This window comes from Castanea sativa, chromosome 2 (genome assembly GCF_040712315.1).
Source record: "Castanea sativa cultivar Marrone di Chiusa Pesio chromosome 2, ASM4071231v1".
Lineage (NCBI taxonomy): Eukaryota > Viridiplantae > Streptophyta > Magnoliopsida > Fagales > Fagaceae > Castanea > Castanea sativa.
In genome coordinates this window covers 14,458,966-14,472,395 of record NC_134014.1, presented here as the reverse complement: position 1 = coordinate 14,472,395, position 13,430 = coordinate 14,458,966, and the positions used below count along the sequence as shown (strand labels likewise).

General features: G+C 37.3%; 1 protein-coding gene and 1 pseudogene across 1 annotated transcript; both read left to right on the top strand.

Moving 5' to 3' along the window:
- Positions 1–3,200: 3,200 nt before the first annotated feature.
- LOC142624936 (uncharacterized) lies at positions 3,201–3,947 on the top strand. Its single transcript, XM_075798657.1, has one exon. The coding sequence runs from the start codon at positions 3,201–3,203 to the stop codon at positions 3,945–3,947; it is 747 nt and encodes a 248-aa protein (XP_075654772.1).
- Positions 3,948–8,601: 4,654 nt separating this feature from the next.
- On the top strand, positions 8,602–11,852 carry LOC142624632 (zinc finger BED domain-containing protein RICESLEEPER 2-like; annotated as a pseudogene).
- Positions 11,853–13,430: the final 1,578 nt, after the last annotated feature.

Here is a 13,430-nt window from a genome sequence, read left to right as displayed (position 1 = left end):
TAGTTTTTCTTTGAAGGTGGTATCTTGTATAATGGTAGTATCAGTGGCGGAGATAGGATTTTAGTCTAGAGGGAGCAAAATTAAAAGACGATATTAAAAGTGAAATTTATCTAAAAAACATTAATCAACAATAATAACAAAATAAATAAACAATTGTAAGCAAATATGAATATATTTCATATTATTAAAATAAATAAACAAAAAAACCAATTCATAACTACTAAAAAATTTACAAATTGATGAAGTAAAAATATGATTAGTGTTACTTAAAAAATATAATGAATAAATGTTTGAAATTATTTTTTGTGGTTGGTGACATGCCAATTTGTAAGACATAAGTAGTAAAATTTGTAATATCTCTAGCATCATTCAAAGATAAAATGCTATGAAAAGTATCATAAATAGTAAAAATTGTGTAAATAATGATATAAAATGAAAATAAAAAATAGTGAAATAGGTGGTTTGGTCACTTTCAAGTTTCAACAAGTTTTTTTTTTTCCTCCATGTGACTACTAATACAAAAAAAAAAAAAAAAAAGGAGTAGGGGGGCACCAGTGGGTGGTATCCACCGCAAAAGAAAAACTATATACTCTCATCCTTCTCACATGAGATTAGAGTCACCTAATGCAACATGAGATATTGTATGCCATCATTACTCAAAATAATAAATTAGTTATGCATGCATGACTTTATAAAATAGGTTTCTCATCATTGAATAAAAGATTTGAGATTCAAATCTATTTATAGCCAAAAAAAAAAAAAATTTGAAGTTTGAGCTTTGAAATGCTACATTGCTTCATAAAACTCAAAGAATTAAAACAATAATCAACAATCATGAAGGCATCTTGTTGAAAGCTGAAAACCTTTGAAATATATTGTGGTATTTTCAACAATCACAGAGGCATCTTGTTGAAAGGTTTTCACTTGAAAACCTCTAGTATCTTTGAAATATATTGTGATATTATGGTCGCTTTGAAAGCTTGATAGAAAATTTAGTTACTTTTTAAGAAACGTTTATGTAGCATCTTGAGTCTCAAACACTCGAGTTCCAGGATGGAACTCGAGTTTCATAGACTAGATTTTGATGCTCTTGCAAAGGCTAATGCATATTTTTATCCACATGGAAGTTGAGTCTCTAAAACTTGAGTTTCATAAAGAGTAAAGCACATTGTTTGTGTGCATGTGTATTTATAAACTGCCTCGTTGTGAGTGCTCTCATGCCTTGGTGCATGTAGAAGCAAGGAGTGTCTTGTAGGTTGTTCCTTACAAGAGTGAAGTGGCCCCTTTGGGTGAGGCCATTTGAATCCGTGGATATGGCAGACGAATTGGCAACGCTATGGGAGAAATTAGAGTTCACAGAAGAGGAAGATGAGAGTATTACGTTGGGGAGTAGCAACACCAAAGCAGCAAAGGAACGCTGAAAAAACTGCCTCGTTATGAAGATACTCTCCCGAAGAAGCATCATGCTTGATATGTTAAGGAAAAATCTAAGGATGGTGTGGAAGCCAAAAAAAGGGTTGCAAATAACATAGATTGAAAAGGAGCTATATATGGCAGAGTTTGGCGATGAAATGATAAAAAGAGAGTCCTGGAGATGTGCCCATGGAGCTACGAGAAGCAGCTAATTCTCTTACAAGACTTCAGGGGCGAGCAAGCTCCAAAGGAGATTTCCCTCACAAGATCTCCCTTTTGGATACAAATCCATAACCTCCCACTCAAAAGCAGAACCAGAGAAACTAGTTGGGCCATTGGAGGAACGCTTGGTGATGTTCTAGAGGTGGATGTTGAAGATAGTGGGGTCCAATGGGGGAAGTATCTTAGAGTGAAGGTAAGTATTGATGTGACAAGGAAACTTATTTGTGGAAAAAAGGTGAACATAGAGGGAGAAGAAAACAGATGGGTCCTCTTCAAATACGAGAGACTCCCAAATTTTTGCTATTATTGTGGTCTGTTGTGCCATGACTGGAAGGACTGCCAAGCTGCTAAGGAAAAAGATGAGACTTTAGAGCAGGACAATCTTCAGTATGGTCGGTGGTTGCGAGGTGAAATTGTGAGACGAGGCACAAGGGAGGCTCCATGGTTTGGCCACAACACAAGAACTGAAGGTGCAAGGGTGATGAAAAAGGAAAACAGCCACATTACGGTAGTGGAACGGCAGTTGCCAATGGTCACAGGCTCACAGCAGAGAAAGAAAAAGTACCAAAGTCAAACGACCCTACAATAGAGAATAGCAACAAGGGAATGGAGACAAACAAGTCAGGAGAATTAAAGGGAGGTACAGAGAGTATTCACGAATCAAGGAGGGTAGGCAGAGTTGAATCTGACCCAAGCAATATGCCTTTCTCACTTGAAAAGGAAGCATCGGAGGTGGAGCAGCAACAAAAAGTAATTGAAGGAGGGATGCAATGGGAGACAACGACACATCAAGAAGAGAATCTGAGGTTCACGTTCAAAATGAAGCAAGGTAGGATAGAAGTTGGGCCCGAGGAAAGTGCTAAGAAGCTAAATGATGAAATAGGCCCAATTGCTATGATATTTGATAAGGAGGAAGGCTAGACTGAGGAAAAATTGGGCCCACAAAGTGGGCATTGGAAAAGGCTGGCGAGAAAGGCCCAAACTAAAGCCCAAAAAGAGGAAGCAAGCCTGGAAAAAATTAAAAAAGAGAGTCCAGTGGCGTTACAAGAGCTGGATGCTACTATCAGTGAACTCAGAGCAAGGAAAAGAAGTGAACAAACCTACAAAAGACAGAAGTGCAAAGGTAAATTGGATGACGGAGTGGCGGCGACTGTTGGGCAGTGCTGCCGAGCCCAATGAATTTCTTGGCTTGGAATTGTTGGGGACTAGGATCAACCTCGACAGTTCGGATTCTTACTGATGAGGTGAAATCTAAGAAACCAATCCTCGTTTTCCTTGCAAAGATGAAAGCAAGCTCAAGCAAGGTGACAGGAATTCAGAATAAATTGGAATTGACGCAAGGCATTTCAGTTCTGAGCAATGGGCGAAGTGGAGGACTCGCAATGCTGTGGAGAGAAGGTATTGACGTCCGTTTTAAGAGTTGTTCCCATTCGCACATCGACGTGGTCGTGGTTGGAGAACAGGGCATGCCGCCGTGGAGAGCTACGGGTTTCTACGGACACCCTGATGCAAGCCAACGGCACACCTCATGAAAGCTGTTGGAAACTTTGAAGGAGCAATGTGATATGCCATGGGTGGTTTTTGGGGATTTCAATGAAATCACTCAATCGGATGAGAAGCTTGGTTGGCTGGACAGAGATGCCGAGCAAATGTGGAAGTTTAGAGATTGTTTGATTTTTTGCGGCCTTATGGACTTGGGATTTGTTGGGCAAAGGTTTACTTGGTGCAACGAAAGACTCGGAGAACAGAGGACCCTTGTTAGATTAGACAGAATCGTTGCTAATAAGGAATGGAGAAGAATTTTCCCAGAGGCGATGGTCCACCATGTGTCAATAACTGCTTCAGACCATTGCCTCCTTATGATGTCAATGAAGAAGAGAAAGCCGAATAAACCAAGAAAGAAGAGGTCTTTCTTTGAAGAGATGTGGACCCACGATAAACGCTGTAAGGAAATTGTGGAGATGGCTTGGGACCTGTTAAGGGCAAATCCAGAGTTTCAAATTCAAGATAGGTTGCAAAGTTGTCAATCCCACCTAATGAGATGGAACCATGAGGCATTTGGGAATGTAAATAAAGTGTTGAAGCGGAAGCAAGATAGGTTGCAACAATTGGAGAATATGGACCTCCTCCATGACACGACTGAAGAAATCCAGCAACTACGAAGGGAGATTAATGAGACCCTCATTAGAGAAGAGGTGATGTGGAAACAGAGGTCAAAAGCTTTATCGATGAGATGGGGTGACCGTAATACGAAGTTCTTCCATGCAACGACAACACAAAGGCAGTGGCACAATAAAATTGAGGTTTTGTAGGGAGCAGATGGGGCTTGGCATGAGGAAAAGGAGGAGGTGGAACAAATAATTTTGGGGCACTTCTCTAAGATCTATAGCACGGGCCATCCAAATATAGGTGAAGCTAGCCTTGAAGCAGTTAAGCCGAGGATATCAACAGAGATGAATAACAAGCTAGTGGGAGAATTCAAGGAAGCTAAGATCAGAAGTGCCCTTAATCAAATGCACCCCACGAAGGCGCCAGGATCGGATGGTATGCCTTCTATATTTCATCAAAAATACTAGGATGTGGTGGGGCCTAAGGTAATTGATTGTGTCCTTGATATTCTTAATTCGGGTAGGATGCCTAGGAGTTTGAATGAGACTTATATTTGCCTAATCCCGAAGGTGAAATGCCCCCAAAAAATCACTAAATTCTGTCCAATTAGTTTATGTAATGTTATATATAAAATTGTCTCCAAAGTTCTTGCAAATAGGTTAAAAAAAATCCTACCTTAGGTGATTAGTGAAGAGCAAAGCACATTCATCCCATGAAGGCAAATCACCGATAATGTGCTAGTAGCTTTTGAAATCATGCACCAAATAAAGCAGAAAAGGAAGGGAAATGAGGGTTGGATGGTTGTGAAGCTCGACATGAGCAAGGCGTATGGTAGAGTAGAATGGGTATATCTCGAGGCAATTATGAGAAAAATGGGCTTCCATGAAAGATGGATCTCCCTCGCTATGATGTGTGTTAAAACAGTGTCATTCTCTATTCTTATAAATGGTGAACCGAGGGGAAAGATCATCCCAACTAGGGGATTAAGGCAAGGCGACCCAATATCCCCGTATCTTTTCTTATTATGTGCTGAAGGATTATCGCCAATTCTTTGGGATGAAGTGAAAATGGGGAAGATTAAGGGAGTATCAGTGTGTAGAGGGGCACCCAGATCTCACATCTGTTGTTCACGGATGACTGTATAATATTTTGTAGTGCTACTATGGATGAAGCTAATCGGGTCAGTCAAATGCTCAAGGATTATGAGGAAGCCTCGGGGCAGAAGCTAAACAAGGAGAAAACCTCCCTTTTCTTTAGTAAAAACACTACAAGGGAGATTAAGGATGGAATTAAAAATCTGTTCGGTGCACAAGTTATACAACAACATGAAAAATACCTTGGTTTTGGTTTGCCACTTATGATTGGAAAGGAAAAAAAGAAAGCATTTTGCTGTATTAAGGATCAAGTGGGGAGAAAGATTGCTAGCTGGAAAGGGATGCTTCTGTCCACAGCGGGTAGAGAAATCCTCATCAAGATGGTTGCCCAAGCAACATCTACCTATACGATAAGCTGTTTCATGCTCCCAGACTCGCTATGTAAAGACCTCAACTCTCTTGTGCGAAGCTTTTGGTGGGGGCAGAAGGAAAAGAAGAGGAAAATGGCTTAGGTGTTGTGGGAAAAGCTATGTGCCAGAAAATCAGAGGGTGGAATGGGATTTAAGGATCTAAAAGCCTTTAATATGGCCTTGTTGGCTAAACAAGGCTAGCGGATTCTTAGGAATCCAAATTCCCTACTCCACAATATTTACAAAGCTCGGTACTTTGAGAAGACCTCCTTCATGGAAGCTCAAATAGAGAAGAAACCATCCTATGCTTGGAGAAGCATCTTGGTGGCACGGAACATCATTGACAGGAGTCTCATTTGGAACATTGGAAATAGGAAGCATGTAAATATTTGGGAAGATCGATGGCTACCCACCCCTGAATCTTTTAAGGTAGTAAGCCCACAAATAGTTGATCCTGACTTAGAAAGAGTGGAGAATCTGCTGGATGAGGATCGGGGTGGCTAGAACGTGGAGAAAGTGAAAAAATTCTTTTCTCCAACATGAAGCCGAGAGGATTTTGGCCATCCCAATCAGTCATGTCTTCCCAAAAGACTCACAGGTTTGGACATGGACGACAAATGGAGAGTTTTCAGTCAGAAGTGCTTATGGGGTGACTCTCAAAACCATCAAGGAAACCAAAAAACAGAGAGAAGAAGGAGGAACCTCGGATAGCACAATCATGACTAAGGTATGGAAGTCCATTTGGAATCTAAATTGCCCAAATAAAATCAAACATTTTATGTGGCGAGCATGTAGAAATATCCTTCCCACAAATCATTGTTTAAAGAAAAGAAAAGTGGCCTCAACAGATGAGTGTGGTCTGTGTGGTGCTTGTGAGACAACAGGTCATGTGTTGGTGCAATGCAGCATTGCATCAGGGGTATGGAAGGAAATTGGCATTCACATGCCTACTGGACACCCCACACAAATGGAATTTATTGATATGGTGTGGAATCTCATGGACAAGCAGCTTGGATACTTCTGGCAGTTACTGCAAAGGGCTGTGGAGTAACCGAAATTTGTTGAAACATGAGGGCAGACGCAAATCTGCCAAGACCATTGCTTCAGATGCAGTCAACTACTTAGAGGAGTTTAGACAAGGGAATTTGCAAACCCCTAAAAGCACCTTATAGCCTCATCATGACAGGCCACAGTGGAGACCTCCAAGAACTGGCTGGTACAAGATCAATGTGGATGGAGCGGTATTTAAGGAGTCTAGTTGCTGTGGAATTGGTGTGGTGATAAGAAATGAAAGGGGGGAAATTATGGGTGCACTAAGCAAGAAGGTTCCTCTCCTGTTGGAGGCTTTGGAAATGGAAGCAAAAGTAGCAGAAGATGGGATTATTCTAGCAAGGGATTTAGGCCTTCGGAAGCTGGTAGTAAAGGGAGACTCCTTAACTGTGATGAGTGCTCAGTCCGAGTTGAACAAACCACCCAGCTCTATTTAGAAAGTGGTGGAAGGATTCTTGCGATTTCTACAAGGCTTCAATGGCTGGGAAGCTAAACATGTGCGGAGATGTAGCAATGGAGCAACCCATAGTTTAGGGAAATACGCTAAGTTTGTATCTGAATGTGTAATTTGGGTTGAAGACACTCCCCCGATTATTGAACACCAAGTTTGTATGGATGTATCCTTATTGGGCACTTGCCTCAGTTAATGAAAATCTTTATGCATTGGCTATCAAGAAAAAAAAAAGAGTAAAGCACAAAGAAAAAGTTTGAGTTACAAATATGGAGAAGAAAAGAACAAAGAAGAAAGTAAATTACAGAATTAGAGAGGAGAGAAACAAACCTAAGTAGCAAGAATCAAAGCGCAAATCAAAACAAAGAAAACATAGACTAGTGGACAGAGAAGGGATTTTCTTCGCAAATCAAAAAAAAAAAAATCCTAAATATATCTTTGAAATATATTGTGGTATTTTCAACAATCACAGATGCATCTTGTTGAAAGGTTTTCACTTGAAAACCTCTAGTATCTTTGAAATATATTGTGATATTATGGTAGCTTTGAAAGCTTGATAGAAAATCTAATTACTTTTTAAGTAATGTTTATGTAGCATCTTGAGTCTCAAACACTCGAGTTCCAGCATGGAACTCGAGTTTCATAAACTAGATTTTGATGCTCTTACAAAGGCTGATGCAGATTTTTATCCACGTGGAAGTTGAGTCTCTAAAACTTGAGTTCCACGTAAAGTACAAAGAAAAAGATTGAGTTACAAATTTGGAGAAGAAAAGAACAAAGAAGAAAGTAAATTACAAATTTAGAGAGGAGAGAAACAAACCTAAGTAGCAAGAATCAAAGCGCAAAGCAAAACATAGAAAACATAGACTGGTGGAGGGAGAAGGGATTTTCTTCGCAAATCAAAAAAATCCTACATTTCTCTTACTTTATATATATATATATATATAGAGAGAGAGAGAGAGAGAGAGAGAGGTTTCTAATAATAGTAATTTCAAAAAAGTATTAGGGCTCTTCTACATTAGATGAAGTCGACGGACTGAAGAAACTCATCAGTCATACTATACATTAAATGAAGAAGACGACGTCCTCGTAAGGCCGACGTCTATGCACTCAAAGCCTACGACTTCAATCTTAACCTAACGACTCCACTTCCAAACAAACGGCATTTGGGGCCTGATGACTAGAACGCCCAAACAAGATGGGAAGTTGATGAGAGTAAGCTGATGGGGATAAAGAAGCCCTTGACGGATCCAACATAGCTTTGCTTGGACTCCACAAATGAGTATATATGGAAACATCTTGTGCCCCAAGAATAACCCTAATTAAGAGGATCTCTACAAGGAAAGAATCTCATAAGATACACGCATTAATAAGAATCTTCTCCACAAGGAAAGACCCTCCCTACCAAGAAATAAATGGCAACTCTACACTACTATAAAAACCTTAAAGTCCTCACAAACTAAGGCACTCTAGAGTTGTGAAAGTTTTCTAACTTGACATTCGGAGAGAATTTGGCCAGTACCACATTCCTACTTTTCGTAAGGTCTTCTTCTTCTTTTTGTGTTGTGCAGGTCTTATCTAAAGCATTTGAAAACAGTGTAGCTTAATGACGATTTTCAACATCATCAATTTCTTTTTTTTTATAACAACTATAAAAAAAAAATTAAAAAGAATACTTCTTTTTAGAAAAACAATTAGGATTTACTTTTCAAAAGTGCTGTATTTTATGAACAACTTAAAAATAAATTTTAAAAAGTAAATAAAAGACAAATAACCCGCAATCGTACGTGACATAAAAACGACAGTCATATAATGACCTTGCCGTGCAAAAAGAAAAACTACCCGCTTCCAATTCCCATAAGCTTTGTGGTTCTGAAGCATTACCAAACACGCCTTATTATATTTTACAATCTTTCCTGCTCATCAAACCAGTTCCAGTTTCTCTCCCCGTCAACCAGGTTTGGTCTTGACTTGGTTACTGAGCTTTTTTTGCTTCCTTAGAAAATGTAGTGTCTGTATGGAACAAAATGAATCACAATTTCTTTACTTTTTTAATATTTATTTTGAAGTATTTTACTCTTTTAAACAAAACAAAAAAAAGGAAAAAAAAAAAAGAGAGCTTATTTTGGATTACCATCGCAAAGTAAAGTAGTAAACTTCATTTTATTGCTTCAAAGTGTGTCATTGTCAATGATAAGAAATTGTCTTTTATTTAAGTTAAGATTTTGGGATATTATTTCCTCTCTCTTTGCCAAATGGGATTTTTTTTTTTCAGTTACTTGTTATGCTTTTTGTTTAGCTACTAAAAAATGTAGGAGAAATAGAGGAACTTATTAGATTTTGTTGCTTCAATCTGTATCAAAATTGCTCTTTCATCATGAATTTTTATTGGTTTATTTGGATGGAAGTATTTGAGGTGAAAAGCTTGGATTTGAGTTTTGGTTAAATGACTTGTGAACTATTTAAAAGACAATTTTTTTTTTTCTATTAATGAAATTCATGTATGTATTTCATTTTTTTTACTTATTTGTAAATTTGAAATGATTAAATGTAAAGAAGTCATTTCAAATCCATGTGTCACAAGTGTTTCTGTTGAATGAAAATCTCCAATGGTTCTTTTGAATAGAGATGTTTTAAGAGAAGGGTTTTAAATTTTAGTTTAAATGACTCGAATAGAGTATGAAATAGCAACAACAAAAATTCCATTAATGAAATTAATGGATGGATTTGAGTTTATTAATATGCGGATTTGAAATTATAAGCTGTAAGAAGTCATTTCAAATCCATAATTTCACTATTGTTTTTGCTTGAACAAATCTCTGAAGATCAAATAATCATGTGTTGTTAAATTTATATCAAAATAATTATACTAGCAACCCAAGAGTCTAAGCCATTATCTATTATATAATGGAATTTTTACTACTAAATGTTCTTCAGATTCCTTGAATTTATAGCATCAAGTCCAATTGCAACCTTAAGGTTTTCGAATTGGTCTGTTTATTCTTTCTCTTTATTAAGATTCAGATATTGGGATATTTTATTTCTTTTCTCCTTATCAAACTATTGTTTGAATTGATGAACTGTTTTGTCATGAATTGTTGTTTTGGTTGTCAGATATGGAGGCAGATAATGAAAATCATCAGACTAATGTTGTTGAAAGCGACAATGATGCTTGTGGTCATGAATGTGACCATGGCAACTCTCATGGATCCTCTTCGGATGGTGAAAATAGCGTTAATGATGATGATTATGATTTTGAGCAAAGAAATGCTAGCCGGTTTCTTGGACTTTTGACATGCACTAATGATGTATTGCCACTAGAGGGGATGTTTATGCATACGTTGTGTATTAGAGATCCAGTATTTGAGAGAGTGAGTTTTGATTCTATAAAAGATGATTGCTTGATACATTATGAGAAAATGAAAGAGAATGCTGAACAAGTATTGAGAAATTTTGATGGGCAGATTAGCCTCTCAGTAGATATACTTAGATGTCGAAAGGCTTATGAGTACATGTGCCTAAAAGCCCATTTTATTACTGAAGATTGGAATTTGAGGAATTGGGTTCTAATTTCCGTCGTATCAATGCAACGTAGGAGGATGATTGCCTTGATGGAGCTATTTTGAAGGCTCTGAGGGGCTGGGACATTGGGAACAAGATTGCCAGTATTACATTTCTAACTGACTGCGTGTATGATGAAGGGATTGACAATGTCAAAGAATATGTCCAAGAAATGAAGGAGCTCCAATTAAATGGTCAGATATTTCGTCTGTATTGCTCTGCTGACATTTTCAAATCTATGGTGCAGGATGCGTTTAAAGTGATATCGGGAACAATTCGCACAATTGACGAACTAATGTACTTTGGGAAACCATCCTATCTGTGGGATCTTGCATATGACAGGCTAAAGATGGCTTTAGAGTGTGAAGCTAAGGAAGAATTTGGCAAAGAAGAATATGACAACTACGACAAGCCATCTGCTGATGAGTGGAAGAAAGTTGAAGGAATTTGTAAACTCTTAGAGAGCTTATATAATGCAGCAAAATCTATCTTTGAAGTGAAAGATCCAACGGCAAACATCTATCTTCAGAATCTTCGAGAGGTACGGGCAACTTTGACCAAGGAGGCTAATTCTTCAGACAGTTTTATTAGAGATGTGGCTGCAAAAATGCATGAGAGGTATGAGGAGTATTGGAAGAATATGTTCTTGGTGTTGGCAATTGCTACAGTGATGGATCCTCGGTGTAAGATAACATACTTTGAGTTCTCATCCACAAAGTATGGTGGTAATGATGACAACAATAAAGTTTCTACCGTGGTTCTGGCCATCCACAGTCTTTATGACAATTATAGTATCCAATTTCCTGAGACTGAGAATCGTGTGAACAATCCTACTTCTTCTGATTCAGGAGGTGAGACTCCCAGGCAAGTTAAGCGAGGGCGTCTTAGTTCTGATGATAGTTCTAACCATTTACAAGATTACCAGAAGTTCATTGAATCTACTAATCAACCTCTGAAGTCAGAGATAGATATGTATTTGGAAGAACCTGTCTTACCGTGGACCCAGGATTTTAACATATTGAGTTGGTGGAGAGCTGCAAGCCCAAGGTATCCTATCCTTTCCAGGATTGCTCGTGATTATTTGCCAGTTCCCATGTCTGTTGTCACTTCCATGGATGCATTTTTTATCATTGAAAGAGAAATTAGTCCACGTTATGCCTCCTTAAAACCAGACTTGATGAATGCCATAATGTGTACTCGGAGTTGGTTCCCTGATGAACTCAAATCCGTAGTTGGTTCGTCTCTGGGGTTTGAGGAAATGCTGGAAGAAATGGATTTTGTAGAAGATTTGTATTTGAGCCTGAGGCACTAGAACGAAAGTATTTTGGTGGTTCTTGTGGCTCACACTTTTTGTGTTAATTCTACATAACTCTAGTTACTTTAGTAAATGCATATTATACTACTGAATAGAGATTGGTCGAACTTTGGCTTTATCTGTAAAGAATGCTTGGTGTTTTGTCCATGGTTGTGTCCTGGTGTCAAGTCAGCTATTTGTTTTGTTCCCTTTTAAGTGACGCAGGATGATTTGGTAGAGCAACTGTAAGAGGCTGAAGATTTATGATACTAAAATCAAGCATTTTCTAATATTGCTATGTTAGTTCTTACTTTATATTTCCCATCAAATCTTCTGCTGTAAATTTTCAGGCTATTTGGTTTTACTGTGCCGGATATGTTCGCTCAATGTTCAGCTCCTAGAAGGCTAGAACCAAACTTCTCTCTGCGAATGACCATATTTAATCTTTTAGGTTTCTACACTTTGAAAATATCTAAAGCTTATATTTTGGAATAGTAAAGAAACTTGAGAGTCCTCTACATGGAGGCTTTTTTGTCTGTGTTATGGTGTGAAGGCCTTCTTCGCAATTAGCTATGCAGGTGAGGGTACGATAATCTTAGATGAGGCTCGTTGCTAAAATACTAGACTTTGGTCATGATGCAGCCTTCTTGTCATTTGATTAGAAGGAAATCTTACGTAATACTTTTCTTGATGGACAAATAATATCTTTCCTTAGGAGGCAAGGAATTGAATCTTCTTTCGCGCCATAAAAACCTAAATAAATTCAAAATAGAAATTTGAGACAAAATCTAACCATTCTAACTGGTTACATAATCACTAGGGGCACGTTGAATATTGTAGCAATTAGCCTCATAATTTTTTTTTTAAATTATGTATGGATTAAGCTCTTCAACCTGTGATTGTTTCTTGCATTCAACATATTGAATTGGTTGGAAGCTGGAAGTTCAAAGTTTCCTTCTTTTTTTTTTTTTTTTTTTTTGGTGAAGGATTCTAATTAGCTCAACTTATAAAGATCATGGTCATTCAAGAAGAGACTTGAAATCAAAACCCACTTACACTAAAAAGAAACTCATTAACGTTTTAGCCTAATTATAAAGAGTAAATAATATGGAATGCATGTCACACATCAAATTTTACCGCATCTATAAGAAAATTTCCTATCTTCTCTAAACAGACTTGGAGCTAGCTACCTCATATCATGGGATAGTGTGTTATAGGAAATAAATTCTTAATATTTTTAAAATTAAGTTGATAAAAAATGACAAAAAATAAAATTACAATTTGGAAAGAATTAGATACTTACATAGTAATTGATAATATTAGTAGTATTATGGCATATTAACATTTAACAAGAAGAAAACTTGTAGCCAATATCTTAGAGTCACCCCAAGAGTTAAGGGATTCTTCTTTGTAATAATTATCTAATGTTCAAGACGAGAGTAACATGTATTAAGAAGAATAGTCAAGTACTCAGAAAAACTCTAGACACCAACGTTAGGGAAAAAAATAAAACTAGGGGCAAAAACAATCATATTAGGATTGAAGAGATAGATATAATAAAATATGGATCGTGTTAACGGGTGTTATCAGGGAAATTGTTAATAAATTATATTAGGAAAGTTTCAACATCACTTTTATGGGAAATATAAAAAACTGTCAACAAAATTAATTATTTTATTATTTTTCCATAAAAATATTTCTAAATATAGTTCTTAAACTAATGCTCTTAGAACATTTTTTAACATTTTATAAAAGACTAGGGTCTGTTTGGTTTGTTATCTCAAACTCACATTTTTACATTTTAAACAACTTTACACACATTTTCA